The following is a 13,671-nucleotide window of genomic DNA, read 5'->3' on the forward strand; positions in this document are numbered from 1 at the left end:
CATATGTTATTTTATTATGAAGATTTGATTTATTTAATAATTATAAGTGATGTGTGTTTAATTTTTTAAGTAAACTTCTTACCATCTCAAATATAAGAAATGTGGCCTAACATACTATAATAGGATTTGGTTAAAAATTACCTCATGGAAATTCCCTTTTTTTTTTTTTTTTTTTTTTTAAATCGAGATAGATAGGGTCTTGCACTGACCTGGAATTCACTATATAGTTTCAGGGTGACCTCAAAGCCATGGCTATCCTCAGACCTCTGCCTCCAAGTGATGGAATTAAAGGCCATGTTAGGCGATGCTTTATGGAAATAAGTAAGGAAACAACTGAATATATGAATAATGAGGGAGGAAGTATTTGGGTATTCTTTGAAAAACAAAGGAAGTTTTGTCTTTAGCATATGGTGTCTACAGATACATTTATTTAGGAATATAAAATCAAAGAAAAAAATCTTGATGAGAAACCTAAAAACAAGAAATTTGGGCAAATCTAACTGAAGACTCATTTAATAATAAAGGTCAGCATTTTGTGATATCTGTTTTGAAAGGTATTTCACACTTACAGAAAAACTTATCAGAAATTATATACCAAATGTATTACTGTATCTGGCGCCTGGCTTTGTCATATTGCCAAACTGAAGACCCCTTCTCTTTCTGGTCTCCCTGTACCTCTATCTTCTTCCTCCCCTTCTTCTTCCTTTCTCTTCCTCCTCCTCATCTTCCTTTTTCGCTTCCTCGTTCTCTTCTTCCTCTTCTTCTTCCTCCCTCTTCCCCCTCCTTTTCTTTTTTCCTTCTTCTTTATCCTCCTCCCCACCTCACCTGGGCCTCACACACATGCTAGGCCATCATTGAATTACATTTCCAGTCCCATAGTCTTGAATTTAGTGTTTATTGACACCATGGTCATTTTCTTACAAATAGACATCTGTATATAGGTTGGAGTAGTTGTGCATGTGTTTAACAAAATACTAAAACAATTATGAGCTGTCTTGCTGGTCTGGGGATATAGCTTTCTTTTTGAGCAACTTAGACTTTGAATGAATGCACATATTATAATTTGACCAAAATTCCCTCTCATTATCCTGTTTACCCTTCCCTCTGCCACCCTCATCCTAGCGAACCTCTTTCATGTTCTAATTTGAAGTTTCATTCATTTTCCCATCTTTAAAAATATGTTTTTGGCCTCCATCATCTATGTGAAAATATTGATGTGCTTAACAGTGTGAGTGCAGTGGAGGTAGTGGCCTCTACCATGAAGTACTGAATGAGCCATTCAGTACATGTCCAGAGGATAGTGTCCCCAAAATACCTCTGCCTGTCCTTTGGCTCTTAAATCCCCTTGACCTTCTCTGAGGGCAGGTAGCTATGACCTCTGAAGAGCCTCTTGTGTTCAGCACTTTGATGAGTTTTGAGTATCCCAGCATCTGTAACCATCTTCAAAAAGCTGTTCTGGCCAGCAATAAGAAGAGCATGAACACCACCTCTGCCAACTCCTCTGCAGTATTCCTTGAGCCCTGGCAGGTGTGATAGAGATGTCTTGTTCAGTGATGAGCACTTAGGTGTCACTTTTCATCACCTCTGTGACGCTTAGATCTCCCCAGTTGCCAGTGCCATCTGCAGAATGAATGTTTTCTAGGCAAAAGTGAGAGCAGTACTAATTAATGGACATCAACATAAGGCAATTTGAAGGGCACAGTATATCTATTAGTCAAAGAACAGTGAGTGAGTGGTAGCTTACCCCCTATGGCTGATAACCTTCCAAAGCATAGGCTGTTTGACTCAGTTTTCAGGACTAGGTATGAATTTCCTTCCAATCAGAGAGCAGTAGGTTACTCCCATAACCTATGTGCCACTTTTACATCAGTGCACACATCTTGCCTGGCTGGTTAGTTGTGTAGACTACAGGATCCCCTGCCATTTACAACAGGGTATATCCTTAGTATGCACAAGGCCCTGGGTTAGATCCTTAGCACCAAAATATTCCGATATAATGGTGTTGAAATTTTAAATTTGCTTTTTTTCTTTTGCCTTTATGTGTATGATTTATTCATCTTGATGCATGAGGCCATATTTCTCTCTCTCTCCCTTTCTTTCCTCCCTCCCTCCCTCCTTTCTTTCTCCCCCCCCCCCTTTCTTTTTTTCTGAGATAGGGTCTCTCTCTAGCCCAGGCTGATGGGGAATTCACTATGTAGTCTCAGAGTGGCCACGGCAATCCTATTACGTCTGCCTCCTCAGTGCTGGGAGTAAAGGCATGCGCCACCATGCCTGGCACGTGGCCATATTTCTTCCATTTTGTACTCTGCGAAATATTAATTTGGGCGGCTAGGCCGTCTCTAATCCTTTTACTCCATCCTCAGTGAAAGGGTGGACATTGTCTGTGTCTGTCCAATGTACTGTACTTTCTTTCGAATGCTTGCAAGAGTTTCTGTTGCACATCTGGAAGTGGCACTGCTGTGGGCATCCCTGGCTTCCTTGGATGTAGATCTTTAGGGCATGCTCACTGCTGGTCCCATAGGCCGTGAGAGATTCCTGCTTTCCCCAGTAGGCACTGAAAATACCTCTTCCTGCTTTAATTTGCATTTCTCTGAGGCTGAGTTTTATTGTACATTTATTGGCCATTTGGGTTTTCTCTTCTGTCAGATGCCTGATCAGAACTGTCTTTGTCAGCTTTTCTATTGGACTGCTTTTTTTGTCTTTCCTTTTGATATGTAGAAAAATCCTTCTGTTCTGCATACTAATCTTTTGTTACTCATGCATTTCAAGCCCTTGTTTTTCACTTTGTTTATGCTGTCTTTTGTTAAAAAGATTTTAATTTAATATAAGCAAGCTCAATCTTTTCCTTTGTGGTTTTTTTTTTTTTTTGTACCTCCTTAAAACAACAACAAAAGCTTACCCACCTCCAAGGTCGTAAAAGTGGTCTCTCTCTATGCCTTTTTTTTTTCTTGTAAAAGTTTCAAAGAGTTTACCTATCAGAATTTTTATGGCATGTAGTAAAAATCCATTTTTTTCTCTTGTATGGTATCTGTTGACTTAGTGGTGCTTTAAAAAAACCGACCAACAAACCTCTCTTCCTCCCTCCTTCCCTCCCTTCCTGCCTCTCCCCCCCCCTTCTTTCTTTCTTAAAGCTGGGATTGAGGCTCATACCTGCAGTCCCAGCACTTGGGAGCCTGAGGTAAGAGGAATGATATAAATTCAAAGCCACTTGGATAACATGGTAAGTTCTAAGTCAATCTGTGCTACAGAATGAGATGGTGTATCAAAAAATAAAGAAATAAAAGGTTTTGAAAAAAAAATAGTTTAAAGATCTAATTTTAGACTTGTGAACAGTGTTAAACATGCCCATAGATCTTATCACCCAGGTTGTCTAAATGTTGTTATCTCATATAGCCATAGCTGAACTGTCAAAATCAGAAAATTTACAATGGTTCAATACTATTATCAATCTCCAGATTCTGTTCAAACCTTACTACTTATTTTACTAGTTATCTGTGTCCTCCTCTGAAGTTTTAGCCACAGTGACAAGCTACAGCGACACTTTGCGTACATGGACTTTGTCATGTCTCCCACTTTCAGTCTTTGTCTTGTATGACCTTGATACTGTCAGAGACTATTAGCCAGATATTTTGAAGCATGCCTTCAGTTTGGTTTTTTCTGATGCCACCTTGTGGCTAAATGTGTTAAGTATTTGTTTGAGAGGACGTGATCCAATACCATATGAGGAGATCCGTCTAGAATGCCCATGTGTTCCATTACTGATGGTGTCCATCGTGGTCATGTGCCACCTGTCTTCTTGGTAAGGTTTCTGTTTTCCTCTTTACAATTGTGACATCCATATTTGCCTGCTGTGTTTGCCAAATGACTTTCTATTTTCAATTTATTCATTTGTTTGTTTGTTTGCTTACTTATGAGAGAGTGAAAGAAAGAGGCAGGGAGAGGGAGGAAGGGAGAGAGAATGAATGACTGTAGGTGTGCCAGTACCTCAATCCACTGCAAACGAAGTCCACGTACATGTGTCATCTTAAGTATCTGGCTTATGTGTGTTCTGGGGAATCAAACCTTCGTTCTTAGGTTTTGCAGGCAAGCACCTTAACTTCTAAGTCATCTCTCCACCTCTATTTTCGTCTTTTTATGCTTAATATTTGGACTTCTATTTGTTACCATTTATCATCTTTTTCTCCAGTGATCTTGGTTTTGTATTGCTTTATAAATATACCTCCATTATCTCTGCTAAACTCTGCAGGTTCCCTATAGGGCTTCATACTATACCCTTTTGCTTACTTACCTGCAGTGAGCATAGGTGACATGTCCTCCTAGCCTTACAAATAGACTATACTGTCAAACTTTTAGCTTTTTGTTTTTATTTATATTCCTCCCTGTTCATACTTTTTTCTATATTTTTGTTCTTTTCTCTCAGGGTATTTTTCTAGTATTTACTTTTCCATTTTCAAGAAGCTATTTATATGCTTTGATAAGTTGCAAACATTTTTTATCCTGAATATACCATTCAGCTGATAGACATTTTTAGTGAATTTTTGATCTGACAAAGGAATTAATCTTTTATTGCTTCTTGACTTGCCTTTTCATTCCCACTGTCAACTTGTAATAGAATCACCCATGTTCTTTCACTAGTTATATAGGTTTTGGAAAGAGTAGCCTTGAACTCGATATGTAACTAAAGATGACTTTGAACTTTTGATCCTCTTCCTTCCTCTCTTCATTATGTTACTAAAGATGACCTTGAACTTTTGATCTTCCTAGTATTGATATAGGTGCCTACCACCACATCTGTTTTATGAGTTGCTGAAAGTTAAACCTAGGGCTTCATGCATGCTCAAGCATGAACACACTAGCAAATGAGCTACATTCCTAGCCAGTTTATTTTATTTATTTTGTCCCCCTTTTGACTAGGTTTTCAGTACCAGACATGAATTTCTTCCCTTGGAGCAGGCCTCAGAGCCAATCAGAGAGCAGTTGGTTGGCCCCATAGCAGTCATGCCACTTTGGTATCAGTGGGCACATACTGCCTGGCAGGTCAGTTGTGCAGTTCCCAGGGTCCACTGATTGTTAATGTTAAGACTGTTGATATCTTTCCTCCACCAACAGCCTGCCTGTCATGTTCCAGCCATATGATGGTCTGCCAGCAGGGAAGAGTCTAGCTAGTTTTTTTTGTGTGTTTTTTAAGAGTAGCTGTAAGTTCATATAAATGTAACCAGAAATTAGTGATTTCCTATCTCCAGTCCCCTACAAAGCAGTGCATTTACTATAGTTGGTTGGTGAACCCAAAGTGACACATAATTACCACTCAGTTTTAGTAGATTACAATAGGGTTCATTTTTTTAAATGAATGTGTATGTGTGTGCATGTGTGTGTGTATACTCACATGTGTGGATGTGCATCTGAGTGTGTACATGCATGTGAAGGCCAGAAGGCATCACTGGGTGGTGTTCCTCAAGAATGCCATCCACCTTTTTGTGAGACTGGGTTTCTGCTCATCCTGGAGCTCATGAATTAGGCTGGACTGGCTGGTCAGCGAGCCCCAAGCATTCTCCTATCTCCATGTAGCAGACAGCTTCAGGTTCACTGAGATGAACTTCCAGACCAGACACAGTTATTGCGGAAGGGATGTTTATTGAAGCCTACAGATCCAGGGGAAGTTCCATAAATGGCCGAAGAAGCTGGCCTGACTTCACAGGCCCAAACAGAGAGAGAGAAAAGCACAAGCCTAAAAGCCAAAAGCCACAGCACAGTTCCCTCACTCCAGCTAGGCACACTTGGCATATCTTTAGATTGAAATCTGAAATCCACTATCACACCTTTAGAGCCACCCAGTGACATTGCCTCCAGCCAGGTGACTGCAGATGCAATCTACAAACAAATAAATAACTGAATATATTGGGGGCTGTCTATTCAAACCACCACATTCCTCCCCTGGCCCCCAATAGATTTATAACCGACATACATTGTAAATTGTACTCAGTTCAATTTCAAAGGTCCCCACTGTCTTGACCAATTTAAGATATTAAGACCTGTAAAATCACACAAGTTAAACATTTCTAACATATAAAGGCACAAAGTAAACATTTTCAACTGGTATAAGGCATAGCAAGGAAAGACTAAAACAATGCAAACTCAACCACCATCAAACAAACATCAAACTTCTGCAGTTCAAGTCCAATACAACCAGAGACTGACAGTCTCCAGATTTTCCAATTCCGCCCCTCCAGCTTGGCCTCATGCCGCATCTCAGTAGCGGCTCCTGGAACCATGTGCAATTCATGACCACTCCTCACGTCTTCCAAAGGCTCTTTCAGCCTATCAGGGCGTCAAACCCTACCTCATGCCGCATCTCAGAGGCAGCTCCTGGAAGCTTGTGCAATTCATGACCACTCCTAGAATTTTAAATGCTTCTGAAACCAATACCAGGTGTGCAGGACACAGCCATATTCTTAATTCACAGACAAAATAAATCATAATCTTGAAAAGCAGGTTCTTTCTCCAGTCAACTCTTTCCTAAAGTGTTTGCATTTCTCTTATAGTCTTTCCTTAGGCATCCTTTCCATAAAGCAATTGGGCCATCTTCCTTTAAGATTGCTAATGTGTTTGACAATAGCAGATTCAGTAACCTAAAATCAGTCTCAGTGCCTGTAATTTTAACTTGCTTGAGGTTTTCCAGCTTAAAATCTTAGAGCTCTCAGTCTAATATCTTCAGCCAAACACATCAGTCCATTACAAATTTAACTTTGATTAAACTCTCTGGGCCTGGGCATCAGGATGCAGCCAGCCCTTATGCCAGTAGCCCAGTTCCAACAGAATCCTCTGCAGTCTTTCCTTCCCCTTAGGAATCTCATAAGCCAAGCCTCGAAGTTCAATGATATCTGCAGTTGGCATTCTCAGACTCTCATCAGAATAGTCCATAAAACTTGGCTTACCACTCCAGAAGACATCTTCAGTTGCAAGCCCCAAGTCCATGCCTATTCCTCCAAAACAAAGTTCAAAAGGTCTACATCCACATGGTCAGGTTCATCTGAGTCCACTCCTCAGTACCAAATTCTGTAGCAGACAGCTTCAGGTTCACTGAGATGAACTTCCAGACCAGACACAGTTATTGAGGAAGGGATATTTATTGAAGCCTAGAGATCCAGGGGAAGTTCCATAAATGGCAGAAGAAGCTGGCCTGCCTTCACAGGCCCAAACAGAGAGAGAGAGAGAGAGAGAAAAGCACAAGCCTAAAAGCCAAAAAGTTCACTCACTTCATCTAGGCACACTTTGCATATCTTTAGATTGAAACCTGCAACCTTACACCACACCTTAAGAGCCAGTGACATCGCCTCCAGCCAGGTGACTGCAGATGCAATCTACAAATAAATAAACAACTGAATATATTGGGGGCCATCTATTCAAACCACCACACTCCACCTTTCCAGAGTTGTGTTCCTAATGCACACAATTGAGCCCAGCATTTTTACATATTCTGTGCATTGAACTCTGGTTACTCATGATTTGGAGGGAAATAGTTTATTTACTCAGCCATCCCTATCTCCCTAGACCCTAGGGTTTGGCCTTCTTGTATTTTTTGGATTTGGACATGTATTCTCATGAGTCTTTGAAATACTATATAATATTTCCACCGAGTCATATGTGCAATGCCAGTTCATGCCTTCCTTCTCCTTCCTAACCTTGGCAGCCACTGGTCTTTTTATCATTGGTATAGTTTTTGGTTTTGCATTATGTCATATAGCTTGCCTCGATTCATTTAGAAATAATAGTTTCCTTTATATCTTTTGTGGCTTGAGTGTGTATTTGTTTTTAGAATAAAACTGTGAAAAGCATCTGTGTGTAGATTTCTCTGTGGGCATCACTCTTATTATCAATACTAAGTTGCCTAGCTGAAGGTTTGTTTGGTAAAAGTGAGTTCAGTTTTGTAAGAAACTACCAATTGGGCTAGGGAAGTGGCTCAGTAGATAAAGTGCTTGCTGGGTCAATTATGAGTACCTGAATTTGGATCTCCAGAACCCTCATGAAGCTGGAATCTGTAATCTCAGTGTGCCCACAGGGACTTGGAGGATCTCTGGGAGGCTTGTGGGCTAGCCATCCTGGCATATGAAGCAATGGACAAGGAGAGATGCTGCCTCAAACAAGGTGGAAGGAGAGGACTGACAACAAAAATGTCCCTGTGACCTTCACCTGCATGCTGTGGCCTGTGTGCCTGCACTCACACATGGACTCAGTTTACACACGGTTAAGAAAAAGAAAGAAGCTGCAATACTGTGGAAGAGTCTTGCACCCTCACTGGCAGTTTCTACTGCTTCTCTCCTCACCAGTGTTTGGGGCTGACAGTATCTTAGATTATGGTCATTTTTATAGGTGTGTCATATTGTTATTTGCATTTGCTGGCGACAAATGATAGGGAGTACCTTTCCAAACCCTCATTATATATTGGTCTGGTAATATTACATGTTGATTTGAGTGTTTTCTGCTGAATGTGAGATGCAGATACAATTTAACTTTTTTCTAAAGTCTCTATAGTTTTCCAAATACCATTTGTTAAAATATCTGTTTTTCCCCTATTGATTCAAGAGGATGCCTTAACTTACACCAATTTCCATGTGTACTGGGGTCAAATTTTTTTGTTTTGTCTCATTGGTATGCCAGTTAACTCATGCAGCAGAGCCCACTATTAATACCCATAGTAGCTTACCAATACGTTGTACATGTGCTAAGTCTTGTCATATTCGTGCTGTAACCTATAACACGTACCCAGCCTTTATCTGTTAGCTGATCATGGTCATAGTTTTCTTTGACTAAATGTTTATAATTTATTAAAATAAGATCTAGTTGGTGTATATAAATTCCTGACATTCCTCTGTTTTTTGTGGATTTTGATTCCTAGCATTGACCTTTTTGTTTTTGGGTTGGTTTACATATCATCTCTGTTTAAGAAGAATATGCATTTTCTGTTTGCTAGATGTGGAATTCTTTGGTTATATTAGACTCTAGGAATTTAAAGTTTATATGGGGCTTGGATGCAAAGTTGCAGTTGACTGATAGGTGCCTTAAGTCTGCTCTCTGTCAGACATGGTCATCATGAGGTCAGTGGGTAGACTGGGAGAACAATGAAACTTGGAAGGTATGTGGAAAGAAGTGTCTGTGTAACTGCTCACAGAGGATTCACCAATGTTTCTAAAGAGTATTCTGTCATCTCATAAAACTAAATGTTATTCTAGCTTAAAATGAAAAATAATTAAGGCATATAAATACTGAGTACAAAGAATGAAAGTGAGAGATGGGAAAAAAATAGCTAGCCTAGGCCTATGCTTCTGTGATCAGGTACGCTGACTTAAAAGTGAAAGTGTGTTTTGTTGTGTTAGCACATAGAATTTCTAAGGAGTAAATAGCTACATTTACAATAATGATGTTTTCTCTTCTCTTTCTTTTAGGTAAGTGACTGTCTGATGCTTGGGGGCATCAATACCACAATGGATGCATGTTTAAGTCTCCATCCCATCCTTGCTGCTGTGGTAGTAAGTCCCAGTCCTTGCATGTGCTGTTGTCTGCTGTGGGCAAGGGCGCTGACTTGAACAGAGAGTAGATAATTTCCTGTAAACCTCTTTGTTATACATGTTTTGTTACAAAGTCTTTCTATGAGTGGTCTCTGCCATGACACAGCAGAATTAAAAGGTAGGGCTGCTTTCACATCCACCCTCAAGTGTAAAGAAGTATGAACTTAGGTTTTGGAGTTGTAAGGTTTAATCTCTACTCTTCCACTGTTAATTGAGTAGAAGGTTACTTGATTTTTTTTTTTTTTTCTCTCAGTTTCTTCGTTTGGTAAGTAGACACTGTGATCATTGGTCGTTGGGAAGGTTAAAGCAGGAAATATCTTTGTCTCAGTCTTCTGGAATACAGATTCTCATCCCTTTCTGCTTCTTTCTGGCTCCAGTCTTTTATCCAAACACCCAAAAAGAAAAGGTCTAAAATGTGAGAAAATAGGGACCAACTCTGTGCCTGGTATCTGAAGGGTTTTTGGCTGAGATTTAGGGAATCTTAGAGACCAGGCGCCAAACGATTTCGTGAAGGAATCTGTAGTGGCTCTGAGCAGGCACTTTGAAAGCAGCAAACATGTCCTTGAACTTCCTAGGCACAGTGGAACCTACTTCAGGTTGTCTTAGGTAATGCTTCCCAAGTGGTCTTCATTGAATATATTAGTATGTTGGGAAAATATTCCTTTGTTTAATCTAAAATGGAATTTAAACAAATGAGTAGATAATGTAAGCTGAGATTGTTTGATCTCAAGCGATTCTTTAAATAATTGTCAACATTTTTGTGTTTGGAATTATCTGGCGATCTGGTCTGGGAAACAGATGAGCAGCATTCACTGAGAAGGGGAAATGTGCTCGATCTGATTTTGAAAGTGGAAAAGAATTGTGCATGACTTAGAAGACATAAATCATAAAGGCTGGGGAAACACAGGCACATGGGGATGTTGCTTGTGTGACTAAAGGACTTCTTGCCTGGACTGGAGATGGAGAAATGGCTCATTGGCTAAGGGCACTTGCTTGCAAAGCCTGACAGCCTGGGCTCAGTTCCCAGTATCCATGTAAAAGCCAGATGCACAAAGTTGTGCATATATCTGGAGTTCATTTGCAGGGGCAAGAGGCCCTGGTATGCCCATTCTATCTGTCTGTCTGTCTCTCTCTCTCTCTCTCCTTGGGTGGGGTGGGGGGGCTCTTACCTGGTTGCATAAGGCCTAAGTAGAAATGTCCCTCTCCCCGAGGAGAGGCTGAGGCCAAAGGGGACTACAGATCATTGCACATTCAGAGATTAAAATATCTCCAAATTAGTTCCAGTGAATCATTTTAAATTATTTTAAAAGCCCTTTATATTTTAATCAAAGCCTATTCACAACCAGTTAATTTGGATAGAACGTTCTAAAATTACATTCCTCCAATGATGTTTTGTACCGTTGCTGTAGAATGCAGAAACCCAATGGAAGAGGGAACATGGAAAGTCTGGAAGTACCCAGGACCTGTGGATCTTGGTAAAATATTTCCTGGCTTAAGCATGATTAAGACTTTGTTCTCGCCATGTGATTTAGATGAGGTAATAAAGAAGGCTATTTTTGTAGAGAGGGAGGCTCATACAGGCAGCCAGAAGTCCAGCAGTACATTCCCATGAACTCATGGAGGACATGATGGTATAATGTTGGTCTTCTATATCTTCCTCTGTACTTTGGTTGAAGGAAGTACTGCTTTTACAGTCTTTGGTAATCTCAGAATCTTCATTGACCATGTTGCCAATCTTTCCTGCAATTAGTAAATTTTGTATAATTAATAATTGCACAGAGCTTCCTCAGTCATTAATGGAAACACCACAGAGCACAATGTCATCATTACTTTAGAAGAGAAAATATGTTGTGAGCTAAATGCATTATCACATCTTGATCCAAATTACACTTTTATGTTCTATTGTTCCCACTTCAGAGATGATGAAACTGAATTTCCAAGAAGAAAGAGCTGCCTGGGGCTACATATCGATTTAGTGGTAGAAGTTGGGGCCATGATCTCCTTATGTCAGGCTTCCCCTTCAGCCCCCTCTTGGGTTTGGAATGAGCCTCCCACACAGTGGTGGCATTTCTCATCTTTATATACAGGCTGTGTATTGCCAGAGAGAGTGACACTGTCTCCTCAGGAGCTTTGCCAGAATACAGGAGCGAGGAAGGTTTAGTATTTCCATGCTCCGTCACCCCATAAGTGGGCTGAAGATAGTAGCATCCATTTGGGCATGCTACATATTCGTTACCAATCTTCTTCAGGGAAAGAAATTAAAATGAGGAGATGGACAGGTTGAGTTTTTACATTATGGCACTGAGTAGCAACTGCTAGTCAAGAATTTTTTGGCAGTTTGTTAGAATCTCATTTTAAAGCAATAACACACTCCAAGTTGTATTCAAACACTGAGATAAATGCATCAACCTAAATTCACGGTTTTGTTTTTTCCATGTAGCTGCTAATTATTGAACGTAACGAGGCTTATTCATAATTTCTTTTCTCCTGCTTGATAGCCGTAATCCTGTATTTGTGCTTCTGGCATTCCCATGGCAACAGACTAATGTGTGAAGCATAAGATTATTAAATACAGAACAGTACATTAAAATAATGTGAAGGTTCTGACTTACAGAGAGACTTCCACACTGGGGCAAACTTCAAAAAAGAGAACACTTATACAAAAAGCAATTTACTTGGCTAGTAATGTTTAGTATTCCCATAGCTATTATGGAAGAGATTTGTTTGAATTATAGCCTCTTTCTTCCCGGCCCATCATCTCCTCTGGCTTTGCAGCCAAGTCTTAATCTGGTGTTTATGATGTCAGCCTGTTGCCATGGGAGTTATTCTGTCACAGATGTATTGTGACTTCACTGCAGGATAGAGGCAGAGGAAAATTTAGAATGAAAGAGAACAACTCTAAAGTTAATCTCCAAGACATCTATTCTGCAAAGTAGTATTCCCTTCACCTTTATGTACTCTTAAAAAAAAAGTTAAGGGATGCTTTGTCAAAGGTGGGCCCATCATAAATGTTGAAATGACCGAAAATGCCACAGGCCAGCAGTAAGGAAAAATGTTATGTAGCTTGACCTTAAGTCTTGGAAGAGTCGTCAAGATTTATGTGTTTAATCCTGTTCTACAGTAATGAAGCACAGCCATGTTTGTGACACATAAATTGATACCTGATCCCTTTCCCCTGCTTTTCTTGTGAGGGGTTGCTTGTGTCTTTAAGGCAGTCGTATGCACAAGGGCATGTTTTGTGTCTTCTGCCTGGTGCCTCTGCAGACATGCTTAGCAGCTCTAGCTTTGCTATTCGTTCGGTACACGTGGAAGCTCTGCCAAACCCAGAGGTATTTTTCAAGCCAAATTTTGTCATGTTCATAAGCACACTTATATTATCATCGGATATCTGGAGCATTTTCCCATTTGGGCAGCATAAAAATAATCTTGACTCTTTTCTAGGGGTAAACGATTTCTACAGATTTAAATAGGCTAAATGTCCCAGTGGGGCGGTATGCATGATGAGCTCTTTGAATGTCATGAGCCAATAAAACAAGTAAAATGCATATACCGGAAGCTGTTTTTGTTTTAAGATAGAGGGTGTAGAAAGGGCTAGAAGGGGTAGAAAATGTTGTGCAGTGAGTAATGATCTTTTGGGCTGTATTGAAATAATATGCATAATTAGAAAAATAGCTACAGCAAGTTTCTTTTTAAATTGAAATTACAGGGTTTAAGACTTTTTTCCTCTCCCTCCTTTTCCATCTTTGAACATAATAGAGATTTTGATGTCCTTTCCTTTATTAGAAGAAGCTCCAAGGTAGGCAAGGCTAAGCAAGTTCATAATCTTCAAACATCTCCTCTGTCTAATTGCTGCCAATTTGTGTCTGGAAAATTGTGATAGTTACCTTGGAATGTACATCAGTTCATTTTGACTTGTAGAGAGACGTGTTCTGTTTTCTCTCCCAAACTAGCAACCTCTTCTTCTTCTTCCTCCTCCTCCTCTTTTTTTTTGGGGGGGGGATATATTCATGGGCTGGAGAGATGGCTGAGCAGTTAAGATGCTTGCCTGCAAAGCCTAAGGACCCAAGTCTGATTTCTCTCCAGATCCCATGTAAACCCAGGAGCA

General features: G+C 40.1%; 1 protein-coding gene across 8 annotated transcripts in view; it reads left to right on the forward strand.

Annotated features, from left to right (window-relative positions):
* Cadm1 (cell adhesion molecule 1) overlaps positions 1-13,671 on the forward strand; it is a 371,074-nt gene that overhangs the window by 110,241 nt on the left and 247,162 nt on the right. Inside the window, exon 1 of one of the 8 annotated variants that reach the window (XM_045144995.1) lies at positions 9,476-9,527. The exons of the other annotated variants lie outside the window; for them this stretch is intronic. Within the exon in view, the coding sequence (XP_045000930.1) occupies positions 9,491-9,527 (37 nt within the window). The 5' untranslated portion in view covers positions 9,476-9,490. Of the gene's footprint in view, positions 1-9,475; positions 9,528-13,671 lie in introns of those variants that run through there. 8 annotated transcript variants of the gene reach the window in all.

The sequence above is a fragment of the Jaculus jaculus genome, chromosome 3 (genome assembly GCF_020740685.1).
Source record: "Jaculus jaculus isolate mJacJac1 chromosome 3, mJacJac1.mat.Y.cur, whole genome shotgun sequence".
NCBI lineage: Eukaryota > Metazoa > Chordata > Mammalia > Rodentia > Dipodidae > Jaculus > Jaculus jaculus.